A 24,538-nucleotide genomic window follows, 5' to 3' on the forward strand; every position below is an offset into this window, starting at 1 on the left:
AAAATATGAAACTCAAAACCTTGTGGAAATGAATGTGGAAAACTAACCATAAATAAATAAATTGGGGGGAAAAATTTTAAAACTTTCTTCTTTTTCCTCACAGAAGTGTTCCAGGTGAAAAGGCCCTTAAAGGGACAGTGTAGCTTGCAGGTTGAGAGAAAGAAGAAGGCTCAGTTATCAGAAAGTTTCAGTGGGAGAGGAAGGAGGAACTTGAATATAATGGTCTAGGGAACAAGTAGGAAACAGGCCAAACTGGAGTGAACACCAAGGGAGATAGAATGAGGAAAGGTCTAGTTAATCCGCAGCTCTACTAATTAAAAGAGCTGGTATATTCTTAGTCCAGAGGAGTGATTTGGTGTCCAATTAAGTTCACTTTTTCCTGGTTCCTCGGCTTAGGAAACCCATCAGGTGGCCAGTCAGGGTACCTTGCACAATTCTTCTAACTGTCCCCATTTTCAGGAAATGGGCTGTCCCTGGGCCAGATTACTTTCATTTTCTAACACTTCATTTACTTTTCAATCTGCCTTCCACTGCGCACCCTCTGGAGGATCCAGCCACACCCCACACCAACACTGACCACAAAACTCAGCTCTGCGAGAAGGAGGGAGAAAGCTGTTCATTTTGGTGAAACCACAGTGCCCAGATTGACCAGGTGAGACGTTGGTAGTACCTCTTTGGGAGGGTGGGCTCCCTGTTCTATCTAGGGGGCAAATCTTCCCATCTCAGTCTACTGTATTTCTCTGCTTACTTAAAACCTTAGCTTTGGTTCCTCTTGAGAGGAGGTACTGGTTACGTGCGCTCGTTGAGTCTCCGTTCCTCGAAGAACCCTATGTTTGGCTCCCAGAGGACAATCCTTTTTCAGGTGAATAGCTGTTCTTTCACACTTTGACAAATTTGCGAGAAAGGAGAGGTAGGTGGCAGAAGAAGAAATCAGCCCTGGATTGGCTAATCTCAAGGAAGGAACAAACCAATCTCTTGCCCACACACTCAGGTAAGTATCATTATGGATTGAGTTTGGGGTTACTAGTGAGGCTACAGGGACCCACAGACAAAGTCATGACCCCAAAATGGAAAACCAGCATCACACTTACTCAGAAAAGAGGTGTCCTGAGTGTTGTAGTTGAAAGGCATAAGTTTCCCAAACATCCTCTCCTCTTGCCTTTTCTGCTCCCAAAATCTGTTCTAGATCCCTATCTCACCAGTAGACATCCATTTCTTTGAGGAAAGCATTGCTTTCTCCAGGTATCCTCTGGCTGCATTCTCACCCTAAAGGAACCTTCCCCAAAGGGAGAGCAGAAAATCAGCTCAGGCTGTCCTTCCTTCCTCTGACCTTCCTGGTGGGTGCTCTGGCCATTTTTCTCCATCCTCCCTTCACCCATAAACACAGCAAAAATGCTTTTCCCAAAGTAAGGCTAAGTAAATCCTCTTCTAGGATGAGAAGTATCCTAAAACAAACTGTTTGAAATCGTTCACATTGTACTATGAACTGGTTTATCAGAAACTGATTTAGATAAAGCTTTTACTAAGAGTTTACTTTGTGCTTGGCAGAGGTGCATGCTGGAACCAACTCTCACTAGATCCCCAGAGCAAAATGCAAAATTTTCTAGAAAGCCCTAAAAATCTGGCTTTGGTTTAAGATTTTAATTCTTGTATAGATTTTTAAAAGTCACGGAGACTTGAAAGTAGGGCCTGAGGGAATTATCTGACTATACAGTGTCATTTGCCCAGCAGAATCACTGCACCACAGAAACAGATGTCTGCACAATTTATCTTTGTTACTCCCAACTTTTTTTTCTGTACTTTGCTCCATGACCTTTGGCCAGGAAATTATCCCTTCTTCACCAGGAGTCCAGGGCCCAATGCTGCCCTATGTCTCCTGGCAGAGAGTAAAGTTGTCTAAAAAATCACAGGTAACTCCTACAGAAGTATTAGTGTTGCAGGGTATTATCCTGCCCATAAACCATTCCTCCTCAATGAGGAGGCAATGCTTAACCAAAAAGGAAAACCTGCTAAGGAGAGAATTTCAGGGACAGTGAAGGAGATATGAGTGGAGAACAGGTTTGCTTGGTGGCATGAATAAAATGCCTCACCTTCTTTAATGATCATCTGCTTGGACTGATATTTTTGTTCAGGATAACAATTTGGATGAGCAAGGCTTATTTCTATACTGACATTTCCTGCAGGTTGTTTGCACATGTACCCAAAAGGAAAGCAAGGTTTAAACGTTGCATTGCAAACACGCTTTCAAATGCCTACATTCTCAACAGGATCATGATGAGTTATGGGAGAAATATCTCCTTTCTGAGTTCCTGGTGTGGGTAACTTCTGTCAAATACATTTTTACCATAAGGCAGATACTGAAGAGGCAAAAATGTAAGTTTTGTTATTATATTCAAGCATAGGGTCAGGCTCAGCAGCAGCACTTGACAGGCCAGCACTGAATGATAAGCAGGTACAGATGAGAGAAGGGAATGATGCCAGGACATGGCATGGAGGAGGTGGCTAAATGTCAGAGTCGGGGGAACACTTGGAACCAGCCCCAGCTGCCTGCTCAGCCAATCTGCCTCTGCAAATGAAAGAGAGGGAGGCTTTAGCTCCTCCTCCCTCACCTCAGAGGAGGTAATCACTGGAGAGAATCACAAATGATTAGGAATCAATGTGGTAAGAAGCAGTAACAACATTATGCCTTCTGGGATTATTTATTTCACAAGAGTAAATACTTTTTTCCCTGGAAATGAAGGGAAGGAAGGAAGGATTAAGAATCCTCAGGTGAAGAAAAGCATTTATTATTATTGCCAAGACAAATAAAATACCAATAGGAGGATGAACATTTTTATTTCACAGTACAACTATTATTTCTACTTATCAATGTTTGAAGTGCTTTTGGACATGTAGGAAAAATTTGAGCAAAATGAAAATTATTTGAAAATCCTTGTGTCATTCAGGAGACATATCTGGCCCTTCCATAAATAGTTAAGACTACCAACAATCAAGGCAGCAGGAGCCAGGCCTATCTGAGGTCACATCATGGAATATGACCCCTGAAGGAAAGAAAGATTAAACTCTATAGCTCACAATCCAACCTTCCTCCTCCCCACCCCTGGTCAGGGAGCAGAGACACAGAATCTAGGAAATCATAGATAGAAGCCATAGACTCAGAGCAAAAACATTGTCAACAAGTGGGATCTCTGACAGCAGAAACAAGAACCAGCTACCAACTCAGGATGGCTGTCAAGAGTGGGATGGTGAGGAAGGGGAGACTCTGTGAGTCTAGAAGTGAGAAATCGGTTCAGCACAGATGCTGAACTAAGGGAAATCCTTCTAGAGGGCTCTGTTAAAAGAGGCGCAGTAAGTTGATAGTGCACTGGACAGTGTGCCAGGTCAGGAGTCAGGAAGACTCATACTCGAGTTCAAATCTGGACTCAGACACTTAATAACTGTGTGAAATGGCAAACTCCTCCAGTAACTTTGCCAAGAAAACCCCAAATGGGGTCATGAAGATTCAGACACCGTTGAACAACGTATAGAGAGGAGAGGAAGGACATTACAGTAGGAGTTGACTATTTAGACTTGTTCTACCCTTACCTTTTAACACTACTCACTCAGTGATTCCTAGGCAACCATCCCAAATTCCTGTCTCACTACAAGCCCCAAATGGGCAAGGACACCACATTTTTGCCCTTGTATTGAAGGCTTTCCTGAGGAGCTGCCCCCTTCTTTTCTAGAGCCTTGATGAAAGCTCCCTCTTACCTGCATCCAGGGATGCAATATTGCCACCATTATAGCTAAGGGAGCTTCTTTATTTCAGGTGAATTGACTTTGCCCATAATTGAATAAAAAGAGTTTCCCCTTTCCCATGGCATTAAAGAGCAAAACATTTGCTAATATGTGTACATCTTGGTCTCTCAAACTGTTTGTAAGAAACATCTAGCTGAACGGTCCTTGGGGAAAGGAATCCTCACATTTAAGAGGGTCCTAACCACTTTCTTGGGTTGTGTAGACCCTTCTGAGGAAGCAGAAAAGTCAAGACCCAGGAGACTGCCAACAGCATATGGGATAAGGCAGGGCTGCAGGAGGTCAACTAGGCCCAACTGTAAGAATGATCCATCTTTCTAGGGATGAGAGAGTTCACTAAGGCCAGCTCTGAGGACCTACTTAAGGAGCCCATCCCCTACTTAGGACTGTACTGATTTATCAAACATACAGCTTCTCAAAGCTGGGACACATAATGCTGATTATCAAGGGGATGATGATGGAAGTGATGCTTTAAAGGCCATGCCAGCATTCAATAGTGCCATCTGCCCAAGAGTGGGAGAGGAGAGGGAGAAACCATGGAATATGATGAGAGTGGGCCCAGTCTCCAACTTGCTCTGCAATCAAATGAGTGACAGACTCAAAAGCAATGGCCCAGCAGCACCCTGCTGTCAGGGCTTAGATGGTGGCTGCCCCAGGGGGCCTCATCATTGACATGACAAGGCAATATCCTGAAGAAGAATCTCTTGGTGCTAGGGAAAATCTCTGACTTTGAGTAAGGGGAAGAAAGCAAAGGTCCTCACGTGGCTAGCCAGAGGCAGGTTGACAATCATTTGGAATCAAAGACAGATCTTTCAAAGCCAGCAGCTCCAGTTCAGAGGCCTAGCAGTCACTCATCTACTGATCCCTCCAGTCCCCTCCATTCCCCTCCATAAACCACCATACCTTGTGTAGATGGACCCTCAGTTGGAACAAGGAATCCTAACTCTCAGCCTAGAGCAACTCTGCTCAGAAGAATTTCATGGCTCCAGAGTCTGGATGCAAGGATTTGGGTGACTCAGAAGAACTGAGTGTTTAGGGAACTATTTTGATTTTGCTCAAGCTGAAGATCAGCTTTTCTTTTTGGTAGGAAGATCACAACTTTTATTCTGGAAAGACAAAGACTGAGTGGGTATTTCAACAAACTGAGATATTATGAAGGAGGTAGATATACTATTTTTCAAGGTACATTGAAATATAAGACCCATCTAACAACCAATAAAGATCCAAAATAGTTAATTGATGACATGGGAAATACTACACATAGTCGCTTTGTAATGAAAAAAATCCCAGAATGTGATACAGTTTGAAAATATGAATTGCTTCTTCTTGAAAACAGCACAAAAAACACTACCTGAAAGGTTATACACTTCTAGTTCAGATCATCCAAAATCTGGTCTTTAACTTCAAGCAATATCGTTATATTCCCAGAAAAACATGAGAATCAAACAGAATGCATGTTGAATTGAACATGTACCATGCCTGTAATCATATTCCTATTACAAACTCGCATGTTTCAAAAAGTTTGCAACAGGTTTTGTATTCATTATCTCATTTAAACCCTATAATTTCCCTTTAAGAAACTATTTATCTTACAATTTCAAAAGTATCAGATTTGAATTTTGACCACTTGGAAGAAAATTCAAGCTCTTTTATTTACTGTTTTACCTTAAGACAATAAAACAAAATCTCAGTGATGAAAATTAGACATGTATAATATAAGAAACGATTATCCCCATCTTATAAGTAAAATGAAACTCAGAAAACATAGATGTGTATACTGCCATATAGTTCTGAAAAGTCAGAGACAGATCCAAACTGAGCTCTTCCTGCTCAAATTCAACCCTTTTGTCTACTATACCAAGTGCATCTGCAAAATGTATATATCATTTGCTCCCTGAAAATCCTCAGTAACACCTGTCTTTACGTTTTAGTATAAAACCCTGTTCCAAATTGGACTTGATTGGATCTTTCTAAATTTTTTCCCTTTTTACTGAATATTCTTCTGCTTGGTGAAACTAAATAGTTTGAGGAAATATAAAATGAATTTTATTGAGAAATGTTAGACATGGTAAGGAAGTGGAAAAATAAAGTGTGTCCCCAACAGAGTGCTTTCTAAAGAGGTGATAAATTGACATTGACTTTTAAGTGCAATAGGCTACATATGGCCTTTTCATGTATTTTCTTTTATAAAATAATCATATTAGTAATCTCTTCATTTAAAAGAGGCCATGAATGTAAATGCTCCTATTAGAAACAATCACATACAGAGATGCATTTTTTAAATTATTATTTTAGTAGATCAAGATGTAAGGTATTTAATTAAAGCAAATGTCAACTTATTTGAACACCCAGGCAAAATATTTATATCCTATTTGTAATATTTGATGGTGTCTAATTTTTTCTACTGCACCTGTTTCACTCTATATCAGTTCATACCAGCCTTCCTGAATTTCTCTGAAACCATCCCCTTTGCTGTGTCTTATGACACATATTCCATTCCATTAATATACCATAATCTCTACACAATAAAGACCTTTATAAGACAAAACCATCAAGTAATGCAATGACTAATCATGATTCCAAGACATTGCAATGAAGAAGGCTGCCAAGCTCCTGACAGATGATGGACTGAATATATAGAATGAGACACACAGCTAGATATAGTCAAATTTTTTATTATGCATGTTTTCAAGGAATATTTTAAAGGGATGTAGAGAACCCAGATTACTCAGTTTTCTAGACTCTGCACAGTAACTACTTGTGTGACCTTAGATAAGTCATTTCACCTAACTGAGCCTTGATTTCCTCATCCATAGCAAAAAATGAGAGAATTGGATGGTTTTCAATTTGCTTCTTGGCTCTGAATTTTCTTTTTTTTAATTTCTAAAACTAATTCATTTATATTTGGTTTTCAACATTCGTTTCTATAAGATTTTGAATTACAAATTTTCTCCCCATCTCTCCCTTCCTCTCCACTCCAAGATGCCATGCGTTTTGAATACCCCTTCCCTCAGTCTGCCCTCCATTCTAACACCCCACCATACTCCCTGCTACCCACTTCCTCCTTACTTTCTTATAGAGCAAGATAGATTTCTATACTCAATTGCCTGTATATCTTATTTCCCAGTTGCATGCAAAAATAATTTTCAACATTTATTTTTCAAACTTTGAGTTCCAAATTCTCTCCCTTCTTTCCTCCTCACCCAACTTAATTGAGAAGGCAAGTAATTTGGTATAGGTTATACATGTGTAGTTATGCAAAACATTTCCATAACTGTCATGTTGTGAAAGATTAACTATATTTCCCTCAATCCCATCCCACCCCCCACTCATTGTATTCTCTCCTTTGACCCTGTCCCTTTTCAAAAATGTTTGCTTTTAATTATCCCTTCCCCCAGTCTTCCCACCCTTCTATTGTTTCCCACTTTTATCCCCTTCCCCCTTTTGTCCTGGAGGGTAAAATACCCAATTGAGTGTGAATGTTATTCCCTCCTTAAGCCAAATCCAAGGAAAGTAAGGTTCATTCGTTCCCTGTCACCTCCCAGCTCCTCTGCTTCATTGCAAAAGCTTTTGCTTGCCTCTTTTATGTGAGATAATTTGCTCCCAACATATTCCTCTCAGAACCCTTAATTTTATTTTTTAAATATCATCACATCATGTTCAATTCACTCTGTGCCCTCTGTATAGATATATAATATATATATGCATAAATATATATACATGTATGTATAAATATATGTGTGTGGTGGGTGTGGGTATATATATGTGTATATATATTCACATATATATGCATACACGCATATATATGTATATGTGTATGTATGTGTGTGTGTATAATATATATATATAATTCCTCCAACTATCCTAATACTGATAAAGGTCTCATGAGCTACAAATATCTTTCCACGTAGAAATATAAGCAGTTCAACTTTAATAAGTCCCTTATGATCTCCCCTTTTTGTTCAGCTTTTCAGGTTTCTCTTCATTCTTGTATCTGAAAGTCAAATTTTCTATTCAGCTCTGCTCTTTTCATCAAGAATGTTTGCAAGTCCTCTATGTCTTTGAATATCATTTTTCCTCCTGAAGTACTGCACTCAGTTTTATTGGGTAGGTGATGAGCAGCTTTCCAAAAAACATTAGTAGGAGCAAAATAACAGATAATACTAGGATTGTCTCTCTGCCATTTCCCCATAGATTGTCTTGATGCCTCTGGCACTAAGCCAAGGCCAGGCTTTACGGCTGATTCCACCAAAGATAGCCTTGTTCCCCTCTTAAAGTGAATCCAATTCACCCTTTGTATGTCCCCTCACACTAGGAGGAGCTGGGTGGTACAATGCTGAACCTGGAATCAGGAAGACCTGACTCAAATTGAACCACAGACACTACCTAGCTGTGTGACCCCAGGCAAGTCATTTAGTCTTGGTTTGCCTAGTTCCCTCAACTATCACTTGGAAATAATAGCAGCACCTACCTCCCAGGGTTGTTCTGAGGACCAAATGAGATAATATTTGTAAAGTGCTTTGCAAACCTTCTAGTGGCATGTAAGTACTTATTCCCCTCAAACAAACTAGTCCCTCTGATTACTCTCTAGCTCTGCCTCTGCCCTCTCCTACTTCTTTAACAAGATTCTATCTAAGCTGAGCAACTCAGTCCATGGTTTCTGACTCCTTTGTGGACTCCATACAAGTGTGATGTCTGTCCATCCCAGGAGAGTCACTATCTACTGCAGGAATCTTGGCTAACAGAGATGGGGGGAGCTTAGTCACTGAGCAATGGGTCATTTATGGTTGGGGCCTCCTGGAAAGTGATAACTACCCTAGACTTCAATTTTCTTTCCTTAGGGAAATGGCAGGGAAAGAACTTCCAAGCAGCCTGACCTTGAAAACTACAGTGGAGATCCCAGCTCTTGGTCGACCCTTACATCTGGGAACACTGTATGACTGTCGCTCGGATACCTCCATCCCTGGTAATTACTCTTTTGAATGCAAGGCCTTATTCCAGATGTCAAGAGAGGGCAGTGTTACAAAAGAGTACTTTCTAGAGGAAAAAATGATCTAGTGTAAGAAAGTCAGATTCTGAGAAAGATGCAATGATTAGTGTCTCATCATCTTTTTTCTCCCTGTTAGAACCTACCTGAATCACTTTGTTCTGATGGAAGATGCTATATGATGGCAAATCTCAGTCAGGAGTGATGAGAGCTGTCTGAAGAGGTCAGGGAAAGGAGAGGCTAATTCACCCTGGAAGGATGGAGATAAAAAAAAAAAAAAGTACTTACCAAAAAAGACTTAACAAAAATATGACTGAGCTTTCTTAAAACTCAAAAACAAATACTTTTAGCCAGAGAGAGGTCAGGGCCTTAATTGCCTCAGAAACAGTGTTGGGAGGTAGATAAGGCAGATTGTGAACTCAATCACACACACACACACACACACACACACACACACACAAGCACATACATCTATGCTGTTTGTGCATGTTAAGCATTATAGTTAAAATTCAGTTGAAAGGCAGCCTTGAAGGAGAAAGAATTGATGGTTGAGAGTGAGGGATTGGGGGGGAAGGTGAAAGGGTAGGTAGTTTCATCACTTTCCCTTCAGAAGAGGGAGGGTTACAGGTTGTTAGAATATACATTGGCTTTTGATCTTTACCGACCTCTAGAAGAGAGGCAGCTGGTGCTTTAGTTCATAAAGCACTAGACCTGTAGTCAGGAAGATATAAATTCAAATTCAGCCTTAGGCAGGACAAGTCATTCAGCCTCTGATTGCCTCACAAAAAGATCCACTGGCTCCAATGGAGAAGAAAAAGGCAATCACTCCAGTATGTTTGCCAGGAAAACCCCATGCACAGTTATGGTACATGGAGATAGGAAGAGTCAGAATCTATTGAACAAGAAGTATTTTGAAGTGCCACTTTATTCTACCCCAGTTCTTGCCTTCCTAAGTCACACCCAGAACCCAGTCAGTACTATGCAGGTAGGTGGTACGATGCATGGACTTGAACAGACTGGACTTGGAATTAGGAAGACTTGAGTCCAAATCCAGGCTTCAACACATCCTAGCTATAACACACTGGGCAAGTCACCTAATTCTGTGTGCCATAGTTTCTTTCCTCACTCAAACACTGAGAATGATAGTAAAAGCACCTACCTCTCAGGATTGTTCTGAGGATCAAATGAGATAATATTGCAAAGTATTTTGGAAATATTTCTTTATTACTTTTAATTTTTTTTAATCACATATAAAAACATTCACTTTATTTTTTTGTATATATTAATTTTATTTATTTTTAGTGTTCTAAAATCATACTTAGAACTTAGATTTTTTTTCCCCTACCTACACGCACTTCCCCCCTCTGCCCCGAGATGGCATATAATTCTATATAGGATCTACACATACATTCCTATTAAATATGTTTTCACTATAGTCATGCTGTGTAGAAGAACTAAAATGAATGGGAAAAATCATATAACAAACCAAAACATAATACACACACACACACACACACAAAAAATGATCTGCTACATTCTGCAGTTGAATTCCATAGATATTTCTCTGGACGTGGAAGGCATTTTGCCTTAGAAGACCACTGGGAAATTTTTTTTCTAGTCTTTGCATTGTTACGAAGTTCCAAGTCTACCAGAAAAAACTCTCTCACACTCTGATCATTACTGTGCACAAAGCTCTCCTGCTTCTGCTCCTTTCACTCAGTATCAGATCAAATAAGTTTTTCTAGGCCTCTCTGAAGTCTTCCTGTTCATCGTTTCTTATTGGGCAATACTATTCCATTACATTCATATACCATAATTTATTCCGCCACTCCCCAGTTGATGAACATTCCTTTGATTTCCAGTTTTGGGCCACTACAAAGAGTGCTGCTATAAAAATCTTTGTACATGTGGGACTCTATCGCATTTTTATGATCTCCTGGGGATACAATCCTAGAAGCAATATTGCTGGGTTAAAGGGTATGCACATTTTTGTAGCCCTTTGGGCATAGTTCCAAATTGCTCTCCAGAATGGTTGGATCAGCTCACAGCTCCACCAACAATGAATTAGTGTTCCAACTCTCCCACATCTTCTCGAACATTTATCATCTTCCTATTCTGTCATGTTAGCCAATCTGATAGGTGGGACATGGTACCTCAGAGTTGTTTTGATTTGCATCTCTCTAAGTAAAAGTGATTTAGAGCATTTTTTCATAAGATTATAGATACCTTAAATTTTTTCTTCTGAAAATTCCCTATTCATATTCTTGGACCATTTATCATATGGGGAATTGTTGTTGTATTGTTGTACATTTGATTCAATTCTCCATATATTCTAGAAATGAGGCCTTTATTCCCGAAATTACCTGTAAAAATTCTTTTCCAATATACCACTTCCCTCTGAATTTTGGTTGCATTGGGTTTGATTGTGCAAAAACTTTTCAGTTTAATGTAATGAAAATTATCCATCTTGCATTTCACAATGCTTTCTATCTCTTTTTTAGCCAAAAATTCTTCCCTTCTCCATAAATCTAATACATACACTATGCCTTGCTCCTCCAATTTGTCCATGGTATTAATCTTTATACCTTCATGGTGTACCCATTTGGACTTTATTCTTGTGTACAGTGTCAGGCATTGATCTGTGCCTAGTTTCCACTACACTGTTATCCAGTTTTCCCACCAATTTTTGTTGAACAGTGAGTTCTTATCCCAGAAGCTGGGGTCCTTGGGTTTATCAAACAGGATATTGTTATATTCATTGCCTACTGTGCCTTGAGTACCTAGTCTATTTCACCTTTCTACCCTTCTGTTTCTTAGCTAGTAGCACGTGGTTTTGATAATTGCTGCTTTATAATACAATTTGAGATCTGGGAGTGCTAGGCCACCTTCCCTAGCATTTCTTTTCATTAGTCCCTTTGATATTCTAGACGTTTTGTCCTTCTAGATGAATTTTGATATTATTTTATCCAGCTCTGGAAAATAATTATCTGATAGTTTAATTGGTATGGCACTAAATAAGTAAATTAATCTAGGGAGAGTTGTCATTTTTATTATATTGATTTAGCCTACCCATGAGCAACTGATGTTTTTCCACTTACTTAGATCTGACTCTATTTGTGTGAAAAGTGTCTTGTAATTGTGTTCAGATAGTCGCTGGGTTTGTTGTGGCAGGTAAACTCCCAAATATTTTATAGTGTCTACCTTAGCTTTAAATGAGATTGCTCTTTCTATCTCTTGCTGTTGGACTTTGTTACTAATATATAGCAATGCAGAAGATTTGTGCGGGTTTATTTTGTAACCTGCAACTTTGCCAAAGTTGTTTATTATTTCAAGTAGTTTTTTACTCGATTCTCTGGGATTCTCTAAGTATATCATCATATCATCTGCAAAGAGTGGTAACATAGTTTCTTCTTTGCTATTCTTATTCCTTCAATTTGTTTATCTTGTCTAATTGCTACAGCTAACATTTCCAGTACCATATTGAATAATACCGGTGATAATGGACATTCTTGTTTTACCCCTGATTTTATTGGAAATGCATCTAGCTCATCCTCATTGCATATAAGGCTTGATGAAGGTTTTAGGTAGATACTGCTTAGTATTTTCTCCTTCACTTGATAGTTCTGGAATTTGGCAACAATATTTTCTGGTGTTTTTAGTTTGGGATCCCTTTCAGTAGGTGAACAGTGCATTCTTTCAATGACTATTTTGCCCTCTGGATCTAGCACTTCTGGGCAGTTTCCTTGATGATTGCCTGGAAGATATTGGAAGAGTTTTGCACCATGGCTTTCTGGCAGGCCAATAATTCTTAAATTTTCTCTCCTGGATCTCTTTTCCAGGTCAGTTTTTTTTCCAGTTAGATATTTTACATTTTCTTCTATCTTTTCATTCTTAGGTTTTGTTTGACTGATCCTTGCTGTCTCGTAGAATCATTAGTTTCTACTTGCCCAGTTCTAATTTTTATCAAATTGTTTTCTTCAATTAACTTTTGCATCTCCTTTTCCATGTGTCCAGTTATTCCTCTTATGGAATTATTTTCTCCAGTTTGTTTTTGAACTTCCTTTGCCATTTGTCCAGTTTTCCCAGTCAGGTTTTTTGTTTCTTTTTCTATTTGTTCAATTTTCTTTTTCAAAGAGATGTTCTCATCAGTGATTTTTTTTTTCATACTTTTAAAATCATTGGCCAGTTTTTCTTCTATTTCCTTCTTCAGCTGTTCCAGGAGAGCTTTTTGTGCCTGCAAGCAGTTCACAGTGGTTCCTGAAATTTCAGTACAGTCTCACTACTGACCTCTTTGGTATTCGTGTTTTGGTCTTTCTCCCCAAAGAAAGATTCTATGGTTTTTCACCCTTGGTTTGCTTTTTCTTCCTCATGGGGGTGATTGTGTGTTGTGGCTTCTGGTTCTTTCAGTTAGAAGCAGCAGAACTTGGTGTTGAGTTGAATAGTGTGAAAAAGATAAGGCCAGGTGTCTTTTTATCTTTTTCTTTTTTGTTTCCCCAATCAACCCTAGGGCTAGTGTGTTAAGCATGGGGGAGGGGTGGTATGGTCACAGGAGATCTCCTCACCTGAGCTGAGGCAAAGGTAAGCTCAGGGGTTGGTGATCCTAGCTGCCCTATTGTCTTCTCATTTCCCCTGGAGCACTGAGACATGCCTGGATCCTAGTGTGAGTTTCCACCCCTCCTGCAGCCCCTCTCCTTCTCGTTCACCCCTGACACGGTAGGAGGAATCCCCCTTAGCTATTTTCCTAGGCTCAATTCTTATGACACCTTTTGCCCCCTCAGCTGTTCCCACTGCTCCAGGATTTTTCTGGGGAAATATTTTATGGTTCTTTTGAGGTTGACAGGTGGGGAGGAGAGAGCATTTACTGATCAATCCTCTATCCTGGCTCCTGGAAATTCAAGTAGGTGACTTACAGATGTTTAATCTGAGGGCTGAAAGTCTCAGGAGCTGCTGTGGCTGATATCCAGGGCTCAGCAGCTGTCACTCACTCAGCTCCACTGGTCTCCCACCCTGAGCTGCCACTCCACCCAACCAGCTGCTGCCTCAGGCCTCCCCAGGGCCCTCCAGCTAGATGCGCTGCTCTGTGCACTATGGGCTCACCCCCACAGAACAGATCCTTCCCAGCGACCTTGCAGTCTGTCCCAGGCTTTGAATCTGCCACAGTCTGTCTCATGTTGGATTCTATACCTTCAAAGTCTGGTAAAATTCTCTCCTTAGAGGTATTTGAAGGAGTTTGTTTAAGAGCTTAGGTGACTCCTTGCTCTCAAGTTGCCATCTTGGCTATGCCCCAAAAACATACATTTTACACAAATTTTTGACATTCTTTTTTTTATTAATTTTGAGTTCCAAATTCTCTTTTACTCACCCCTCTCTCCTTATGAAAAAAATAAGAAATTTCACCTAGATTGTATATGTGCAGTCATAGAAAACATGTCTGTGTTACTCATGTTATGAATGAAAATAGACAAAAACTGAAACAAAAATACTTTCAAAATAAAAGAACTTTTCCATTCATTTGTCAGAGGTGGGCAGCATTTTCACCAAAACTTCCTCAGTCTTAGATCTTAGATCACTGCATGGTTTGGAAGAACTAAGTGATTCACAGGCGATCGTTGTTCAACACTGCTCTCCCTATGTACTCTGGTCTCTTCTTTCTGCTCTCTTCACTTTGCAACAGTTCATGTACACGTTTCCAGGTTCTTCTGGAAGCATCCTGCTCTTTCTTTCTAATAGCACAATAGTACACCATCCCAACCATACACTACAGCTACCTCAGCCCATCCCCAATGTTCTGCAAATATTAAAGTGCTATGTTAATGCTAGTGACTACTATTATTATTAGTTAGCAGCATAAAATGCTCAAAACAAGTGGCCTGGCCAAGACAACCCAAAAGGAGGTGTGATTCTTCAGACATGACAACTGTTTTTCTGTCTCAGAGGACGTTCTAAATAATGCATCATCACCTAACTGACAAAAGTGCTAGGTACATGCAACATTCCTCCTCCACTCACCAGGCATTGACCTCACTCTGGGTCATCTCCTCTTCTCTATCTAGGGGAGGCATTATGTAGGCTACTCTTGGAGTCAGGAGAGCAGGACTCTGCTTTGACCCTGACTAGCTCTATGTTCTCCAAAAAGTTAACCAATATCTCTCTGAGTCTCACATTGTCTGGAAAATGGGGCTAGTGATGACAACACTACTTAATGCATAGGACTGTTGGGAGGAAAATGCTTTGTCAACACTGTGAAACCTATATCACCTGGGTCATGTTTCAGGATGCAGTCCACAGGATGGGAGGAGGAGAGGCTTCCCTACCTGTGAAAGGAACTGAGGAGCTAGGTGTCTACTGGGGCTGTTGAATGGGAAGAATGAGGATCCAGATTCAAGGGTTCAGAGGAGTGAGATGTTTTGAAAGGATTCTCCCTATCAGTAGGCTCAAGGGAGCAAGGGAGTTCCAGAAGCATGCAGAAGTTCTTTCCAGATCAGAAGTGGGATTTTCTCCACCTCTGCCATCTGGGACTCTTGCCCTCCCTAATCTCCTTCCATAAACTGCCTCCCAGGCTCAGCTGACCCTGAAGGAAAGGACACCCTAGAGGGACAGGATGTGGTCCCTCTACAATACGTCATTAACTCCCTAATGTCTCTATCCCATTCTAGGCATCACCTTGTGGGACAGGGAAACCCTCCAGAAAAATGTGGTCACAGAGGAGCAGTGCAAGACTGACTTTGACATCATCACCTCTGACTCTATGGATGAGAAGGCCAATGCCATGAATATCCCTGCAGAGCTGAAAGCAAGTGTCCTGGGGGGGCTGGTTGAAATAGGAGGCTCTGCCAAGTATTTAAATGACATCAAGACATCCCAACAGCAAGCTCGGGTCACTCTCAAGTACAGTATGACTACAAAGTATTCCCACCTCACAATGAACCACCTAGGATATCAGAATATTGCTTACCCTGATGTGTTTGATAATGGAACAGCCACCCATGTGGTCACTGCAGTGCTCTATGGGGCCCAGGCTTTCTTTGTGTTTGATAAGAAAGTTTCCACCAATGAAAATGTTGAGGATATAGAAGGAACACTAAAGGCTGAAGTAAAAAAGATTCCTCAAGTATCAGGAAAAGTAGGGGGAAAGATGAAAAGAGAAGATAAGCAGAAAAAGTCAACCAAAGAATTCAGGTGCAAGTTTTATGGGGATTTTGTCCTTGAGACCAACCCAGTGACTTATGAAGATGCAGTAAAAGTCTATGCCTCCCTTCCTAAGCTGCTTAGGGGTCGTGGGGTGCCCCTCCTAGTATGGCTCTACCCTCTGGAGAAGCTGAGCTCCAAGGCTGCCAGCCTGGCTCGAAGAATCAGCATTAGCTTGGTGTGGGATGCCCAGAACACTCTAGAGAAGTTATCTGAGTTTGACAAGAGGTGTCATGACATGCTGGAGGCACCAGGGCTCTCAGTCTTTTCTGCAGCCAAGGAAAAGATCAGGCTATTCCAAGAGCTAAATAAGCAGCACAGACAGCTATTACAGAAGGAAATAGCCAAGGCCTTACCTGAGATCAGGGCAGGCAGAGCAGAGGAAGAGGAGCTAACCAGGATTTTAACCAGGGAAAGCCAGTCCCCATTCAGCACTAGGAGGCTCTCAGAGTTTCTGGATCAGAAGCTCCAGGAGATGAAGGTGGTAAATTCTTACCTCACCCTTCTGAAGGAGGTGCCAGTCATAACTGACCAGAATGAGTTGGACAATGTGGTACTAGGCTCTCCCCACAGATTTGTCCTAGTGTTTGCATTCACCTCTTTACAGGAGGAACCCTACTTAGCAGATTGGAAACAGTGGCTACGGAATTCAGCAACATTCAGTCCTGACTGTGAGCAGAAGACATATTCCTTATGGCTTGAGGATAGCCAGACAAGGAGAAAAGCAAGACAGTTGGCAGAATCCTTTTCAATGTGTGCCAAAGCCAATCATTCCACTGAAAAGACTCAGTTCATTGTGGCATCTGTCCCAGACAAGGAGAACAAAGGGGTCTCCATCTACCTCTATGAAATGGGACTGCTGGTCAGCACCAACTTTGAGCTACCAGTCAAACCTCCCCCTCCCCAGATTGGTGAGGTCACACATGATTGTGTAATGCTTACACTGACCCCATCATCTGGGAGGGAGCAGGGGATCAATGGCTATCAGGTAGAGTACCAGGTTGTAGGGAAAGAGGACTGGAACACCATCCCTGTGTCTGGAAAGCCAGAGGTTTTCAAAGTGAGTGGCCTTGATGCTGGCACAGAGTATGTGTTCCGGTTTGCTGAGGTGTGTGAGCTAGGGCTCAGTGAGAGCAGTGATGTGAGCCTTGCTGTGAGGACACCTCCCCCGACCTGCCCTCCTGGGAAGCCAAAAGCTGTTGTGCTGGGACCACAGACTGTGTCCCTGAGCTGGGAGGGTCCAAGTGTTGTTGGAGCAGGAGTCAAGATCCAGGAATATAGAATAGAGTACAGAGAGGAGACTGAGGCAATGGGTGAGGAGGAGGAAGGAGAATGGCATGAACAGAGAACAGGAAATAACAAGACTTACTGTGAGATTGATGGACTGTCACCTCAGACTGTGTATAGGTTCCGAGTTTCTGCTGTGTGTGATGGTGGCTGGACCAGTGAGAGCAGTAACAAGAGTGACCCGGTGAAGACTCTCTCAAACACAGAAGAAGCTACAATCTCTGGTAAGGGGCTGTTAGCAACTATAATGCACTGAGATGTTTCTTATTACTGTAATATTTGAAGTGTCACAGGGGTTGATCAGCAGACGCTCCTTGATTTCATAATCCATTCCAATGGGCGTTGACTCACTCAAAGTGAGAACTCAGGAAAGACTTTAGCTTAAAAAGGTCAGCGTCCCACACTGCAACCTGGACCATTTCCAGGCATGCTGATGAATATCAGGCCACTGGACCTAGATGCCTCTGGAGGAGAAAGTGTGACTGGTGACTTTGCATGGCCCTACCTCACTGAAATCAAAATCAAGCCCATGCCATGTCATCATGATTTCATTGTGATCTTAGAGAATGAAAGAGAAATCACACAATGAAATTACAGGGGTCAGACTTTGAAAGGCTTCATTTGCAATTTGTAAGGGTCCATTTATTGTGGAGGGATTTGATCAAAGCACTTTGATCAATCAAATGCTCTCCTCCCCCTCCCAGGAGAGTGTCAGACAGAGAAGATATCTACTCATTCAAATTATTCAATTTAGTGCCTGAAATTATTACCATTGAAAATCATACCCAGTTGAAAGTAATTACCCAGATTTTTCTGAGCTGTGGTTTATATTCCAAGCATATGAAAAGTGATCTTTGACATATTTTTATTTTTAAAATGAAAACAGATTGTTGTACTTGAGAGTTTCAAGGCATTCCTTAGTACAATACAAATATTCTAGAGTTGAAAGGAGTCATAGAGCCTCACCTCTTCTGACCTCTGGTTGCATCAGACTTCATCTCTACAACATTTCCTTGTGGATCCTGAGACATCTGTCTCTGCTCCACATGTAGGGTTATCTCTTTGAAGGAAAAGGGTATACTGCAATTAAAGTATTTCTCTGTCCTATGCACAAGGCTCTGGGCCCCCACACAGGTTTGTAACAAATGCAGCCAGGTGTTGCAGTGGATAAAAAGTTCACCATGGAGGGGAAAAGGCTTCCTGCGAAATCCAGCTTCAGAACCAGCTGGGAGAGTCTCAACCTCAGTCTGCCTCAGTTTGTATCTGTAAAATGGAGCTCATAATAGCACCTATCTTCCAGAACTGCTGTGAGGATCCACAGTCATGATATTTGTAAAGCACTTTGTGAATCTCAAGGCAGTACAATTTCCCCCTCATCTTTTTCTCTTATTAAAATGTTTAGTCAGGCTTCCTGCTGACAGGAAAGCAGCAGTTTCTCATGGTATAGATGATGCTGGTCACATTCTCAGTTGAGGCCTTCTGAGAATCATGGGAGTTGGAAGCAACTTTAGAATCCAACATCCTACCAGAAGAAAAAATCCCCTTTATGATGTGACTTACAACTATGGTCCCTTCCAGTGATGGTCACTCTCTCCTAGCACATTCCATGGTGGGGGCAGCTCCAATTGTTAAGACATTCTTCCTTTTTAATGGTGCTGAAATCATTCTCCTTGTAACCTACATCTTTCACACCAGCTTTGCTCACTGGAGTCAAGCAAAATGACAGATCCCTTTTCTTCATGACATACCTCCAGACACCTGAAGGCACTGATCATGCTCTACCCAAGGCTTCCCTTCCCTAGCCTAACCATCCTCTATTCCTTGGATTCTTCCTTCAGGGCCATCAACTCCACACCTTCCACCTTCCTCACTGTCCTCCTCAGCATGAACTCTAGCTGGTCCTGAAGGAGGATAAGAGAATAGAAATCAGAGGACCTCGAGTCAAATTCTGACTTCCTTTTGCCCTTCATGACTTCTGGCATGTCATTTAGCCTCTGTGAGACTTACTTTGCTCATTTGTGAAATGAAGGAGTTGGACTTACACAACCTTACACACTCCTCCTAGCTCCCAAACTTCTGCAAATGTGGTGCCCAAACTGGAACATGCTGCTGCACATGGGACCTGACTAGTGTGAGGGAGAATGGGACTGTTCCTTCTCAGGATAAAAGCCTTGTACTCCTACTACTACTGTCTAAGATTTTATTAGCTTTTTTTGACAGCTGACCTCACATTAAGCCTTTTATCTTTTAATATGGACCTATAAAATCATCAAAATTTCATGGAAAAACCTCACTATGTAAACTCCTTCTGTGCAGAGCAGGAACTCATTAGTCATTTGTGGCTTAAGAGCAGGAGTGTTTAATCTTTTTTTGTATTAGATCCCTTAGGAATAATGTGGTCTATGGACACTTACGACAGCATAAGGTTTTTTAAACAATAAAATGAAATAAGGGATCACAAAAGAGAACAATTATATTCAGATGCAAATATCAAAACATGTATGTTTTTAAACAACTCTACAAGTTCATGGATCCCAGGGTAAAGACACCTACAATTCAGGGATTTGTTGGAAGTGCACTAAGGTTTAATGACTTTACCAATCCTGACATGAGGCATGAACCCAGGTCTTCCTGAGTCCAAGGCTAGCCCACTGTCCCACATGGCCTCCCTCAAACTTCTAGACAGTTTGTAAGCACCTAATTTTACTTAATACCTCATATCTCTAGAGAAATTCTATGGCACAGAATTAACATCATGGGTAAGAAGTCTAGGCTACTATGATTCTACTAAAGTAACCTCATATTCCATGAATGTTTCAGTGGCCATGTTACCTTGATGCTTCGTTCAGGCCCATGTTGGGCAGCCCACTAAAACTTCGAGGCTGTGAACAACTTTCCAATCTTAACTGGTTTATTCTATGTTTTCATCTGGAAGAATTTACCCTGAGGACAGAGATTAATTTTTCTCTTTTTTCCTCCTTTAATCCTAGTGCTTCATTAATTTTCAGGAACTAAATTATTTCAAATGCTGTTTACTTGTTTCTGTTAGTTGGAGTCCTATTTCTCTCCCCTTTCCCCCCACCACACTGGGCCCTCTGACTGGGCCTCACACTTAAAACTTCACTAGGACTTTTGCAATCCACAGTATGCATTCTGTCCATCGGAGCACCATTTCTGTACCACCACCCCTACTTCACCACCACCCTGGGCTCTCTGACTGGGCCCAAGGCTCTTTCTGGCTAGTGGCTAAATGTTTTAACAGAGGAAGGAAAGTTGTGTTCTGGAAAGAGGATACCATGAAATCAGGAGAATGGCATCTACTGCTAACTAAGCCCCTTTATTTTCACAGAAACATATACACTCCTGTTCCTCCCTGTTCATGGCTCCAACCCCACCACCACCCATCATCCCCTGGTTGATATTCTTGCCCTACCGTGTCCTTATCTTTGTCCTGAAGTCAGGCCACTCACTGCAGAAGCCTGAGTGCAGGCTCTGTCTGAGTTCAGGGGGCTTAGAAGTGAGGACACTGGGTCAATTCCTCAAATGCGTTTCAGTGGTTACACCAGGAGGAAAAGGCCTTTCTAAATCTGTGACTGTGTGATAATGTAGCATCTATGCTAGGAAGAGAAAGGAAGAAAAATCCATGGAAGACTTAGATGTCCAAAAGAGATCTATTAAAGGGAAGGAGATGTTGCAGTTAAGAAAGCCAGTCAAAGAAGAAGTATTTATTAAGTAATTACTACGTGTCTAACACCGTGTTTGGTGCTGTGTCACACAAATACAAAGAAAGAAGAAATTCCTGCTTCCAAGGAGCTCACATTCTACTGGGGAAATCTAACATTCTAATGAAGGCTTTGGCTTCCAGATTGGGGGGTGGTCAGGAAGTGACTCCTAAGTTAGTTGCTTAGCTTGCCCCTTCTGTACAAGGAAATGCCTTTTGTGATGCATGTAAGGGACGTGTTCTTCTTTTGAGATGGGAGAGGAGAGAATATTACAGAATGGTGATTGATGGGAGAAAAAGGTGCTGTCTGCCACTTTTGCTTCCAGATCTGTATGCTGGGATCTTTGATCACTGTCATAAGTGGGAGGCACATGCATTATAGGACTGGAATGTCACCTCCCCATATGTAAGGTCAGATAAGAAAGGGCATGTGGAATATCACATTTATGAATCCAAGGTGTTAGATTGGTGTCTGGGCTCATGTGGACACTCATCTATACAATCCTAATTGGGAAGACAGAGTGAGACCCCAACCAGGGCTCCTCACTGGCAACTATTAGAACAAGGGATTCCTGAGTTTGAGAAAGTGTTTTTTGTTGTTGATTTCTTTTAAGGAAGAAGACTTATTCAGGGCACCCTACCTATGTCCTTCATTTGGTTTTAAATGTCCCTCTCAATGAGTGATTATGTGGTAACTCAATGTGTACACTAGGAAGGACAATCTAAACATAAGATTTATATGTTGAATACTGATTTATTAACAGTTACTCCTATATAGCTTCCCAAGGTCCAGGAGGACTGTAGATCAGAATGGGAAGCTGTACTGCTCCAAATCTGCATCTGAACTGGGGTTGTGTGGAGGTTCCAGAGATGACTTTTCATTTTCCCTTTATTGTATATGAACAGTCACTGCTGTGATCTCAGCTAGAGTAGTCCAATTTGGGTGGGTGGAGAGGGAGGTGGAGATTCCAGGCTGATCATTGAGGAGGACAAAGGTATTATTTGCTCAATTTCCAAGACTCAGTTATGGAATCCAGGAGTAAAGCAACTGATTGAGGAGAAGAGCAAAAAGAATTGAAAGATTTCTCAATTTATTCAAGACTGGTTGACAAGGGAGCTATATATGAACTTATCTGTGATGTCAGGTGATACGGGGCCAACAGATTCAAAATGGACCCTCATCAATGAAGCTAATTGGACAAGACTGAAAGACCTTCTTGACTGGTTTTACAGGCAGTAGCAAAAAGTAATAGACAATCCCTAGGGAAACTTGGGAATTATCTGTCAAGTGAATGGAGAATTGCCTTGGGTTGTTCCCATAAGTGAGAAATCAGAAATTTTCAGAGGGGCTCATATTTGTTTCCAGTTTTTTTTCTGGGCTTCTACATATTTATTACTACTTCAGACTCTCAAGGGGATGAGAAATAAACTTTCTTTTTAATTTTTATTTACTTTGTTAAATGATTCCTAATTACATTTGTACCTTTTTAATTCTTTTTTATTTTGAATTCCAAATACTCACCCTTCATCCATCCCTTACCCAACCATTGAAAAGAGGAGCAACATGCATTTGAAGTCATTAAAATCATATATCCATATTTGCCATGTGGCAAGAAAACAAAAAAGAAAAAGCAAGATTAAGTGAATATTCTTCTATCTGTACTCAGAGTTCAGAGGGAATGATAGCTTTTTTCCTTTACAATTCTCACTATGAAATAGTCCTTCAAATTCCTTGGGGAAGGAAGGAATAGACCTCCACATCATGCAAAGATCCTAACATGGGTAAAGGCCTCAACGTTTAATATAGCTGAGCATAATGTGGCCATAACTGTGTACACACATGCATGGTTTTTCCAAGCAATAATAATTCATTCATTACATGCCCCAGAGAAAGGGTGGAATTTGCAGTTACATAAATCTAAGAGATGCCACCTCCTAATACTCCTCAAAAAACAGTCACATGGGGATGGGGGCCTCCCTTCTGCTGACAAGGATCTCTGAATTTCATCAGGACAATATATAGCCATGCTCAAAGCTTGTCCAGATTACTAGGATCCTTCTCAGCTAGTGCTCTACTGGCATGGCCTTCAAGAACCTAAGGGTCACCTCTTTGTCATGCTGGGATTTCTGAGCAAGGTTTTATTACAATCATCTACAAAACCCGGTCATTCATTCTTCTTTCTTACTTGTTTCCTACAGACACAGACAGCAGTGGAGGAGGCTCAAGGGAGTCAGAACTCAGAATTGTCCTTGTGGGAATAACAGGGGCTGGGAAAAGTGCAACAGGAAACACCCTCCTGGGCAGGACAGAATTTGACTCCAAGCCTCAAGGACAGTCAGTCACCAAGGACTGCAAGAAAGCCAGGACCACATGGAATGGGAGGGATATTGCTGTTGTTGATACTCCAGGCATTTTTGACACTGATGGTAAGGAGGAGAAAAACTTGAAAAAAATATCTCATTTCATGACACTATCCTCTCCAGGACCACATGCCATACTCCTGGTGCTGAAAGTGGGTCGTTTCACCCAGGAGGAGAAGGCAGCTGTTGAACGTCTTTATCGTATTCTAGGAGATGGATCAGTGAAGTTTCTAATCATTGTCTTCACTCGGAAAGAAGACCTGGAAGGAGAAAGGGTAGAGGATTTTGTAAGAACCATTGATGACCCCTTTTTCCAGGAGTTGTTAGAGAACTGTGAGCACAGATGCTGTGCATTTAACAATAAAGCTTGTGGAGCCCAGAGAGATGCCCAGGTTTCAGAGCTGATGGCCATGGTTGAGACAATGGTGCAAGCTAATGGGGGCACCCATTACACAACTGATACATACAAATCTGTGGAAGATCTCCTCCAGAAGGAAACAGAGGCTCTTCAACAACACTACAAGGAGCAGTTTGAAAAGGAGAGAGAAGAAATTAGACAGAAATATGAAAAGATGATTGAAGAATTGGAGAAGGAAAAGGAAAAGTGGAAAGAGGAAAAAGAACATGATGATAAGAAATGGGAATTCTATAAGGAGAAAAAGAAGTTCTATGAGGATAAGAAGAAGGAAGAGTTCAAAGACTCATGGCAGAAGTACAAGAAAAATTCTGATGGTGCCCGAAGTAAGGCTGAGAATCTTGGAAATACACTTTGGAAAGTTGTAAAGTTTCTTTTGCCCATTGTTGCATCAGTTGCTATGGCTGTTGTATGCAAGAAGAACTTTTGACAACCAGAATCATTTCCTACCTAGTCTCCACCATGGGAACTGTTGATACAAAGAGAGTTTAAGGAAAAGGGGTCACATAGTCAATAAAGGATTCAGACATCATCTGAACCCAAGTCTCCTGACAACAAGTCTAAAGGACTTTCTGGTCCATCACACTGCTTGCTAAATAGCAATGCCTTTCAGAAGAATGTAGTCTGATATTTTACAGTAACACATAGAATTTCCTAATTTCTTATGTTCAGTACATGGGAACAGGCAGCTAGGAATAGCCAGGAGAAGGCAAGAATTCAAAACTTATTGTGCACTATTAGGAACTAATAAATAGCTCCACTTTGGGCATTTCCCCACCATTAA

The 24,538-nt window shown here is 41.2% G+C and overlaps 1 protein-coding gene across 3 annotated transcripts; it reads left to right on the top strand.

Moving 5' to 3' along the window:
- The first annotated feature begins 520 nt into the window (after positions 1–520).
- LOC140533029 (stonustoxin subunit alpha-like) lies at positions 521–24,538 on the top strand. 3 transcript variants are annotated; one of them, XM_072652308.1, is made up of 5 exons: positions 525–652; positions 761–991; positions 8,637–8,761; positions 15,439–17,481; positions 23,178–24,538. In XM_072652308.1, the coding sequence occupies exons 3-5, from the start codon at positions 8,641–8,643 to the stop codon at positions 24,182–24,184; spliced, it is 3,171 nt and encodes a 1,056-aa protein (XP_072508409.1). In that variant the 5' UTR covers positions 525–652; positions 761–991; positions 8,637–8,640; the 3' UTR covers positions 24,185–24,538. The 3 variants fall into 3 exon arrangements, with proteins under 3 accessions (XP_072508410.1, XP_072508409.1, XP_072508408.1); XM_072652309.1 differs by lacking the exons at positions 761–991; positions 23,178–24,538 and adding an exon at positions 19,096–23,171 and having other exon boundaries at positions 521–652; XM_072652307.1 differs by lacking the exon at positions 761–991.

Source organism: Notamacropus eugenii, chromosome 3, assembly GCF_028372415.1.
Source record: "Notamacropus eugenii isolate mMacEug1 chromosome 3, mMacEug1.pri_v2, whole genome shotgun sequence".
Classification (NCBI taxonomy): domain Eukaryota; kingdom Metazoa; phylum Chordata; class Mammalia; order Diprotodontia; family Macropodidae; genus Notamacropus; species Notamacropus eugenii.

Excerpts from the sequence above, each read along its gene's own strand:
- LOC140533029 (XM_072652308.1), top strand. The coding sequence starts at position 8,641 with ATGGCAGGGAAAGAACTTCCAAGCAGCCTGACCTTGAAAACTACAGTG. Across the intron at positions 8,762-15,438 it reads CTCGGATACCTCCATCCCTG|GCATCACCTTGTGGGACAGG; the intron begins GTAATTACTCTT and ends ATCCCATTCTAG. Across the intron at positions 17,482-23,177 it reads AGAAGAAGCTACAATCTCTG|ACACAGACAGCAGTGGAGGA; the intron begins GTAAGGGGCTGT and ends TGTTTCCTACAG.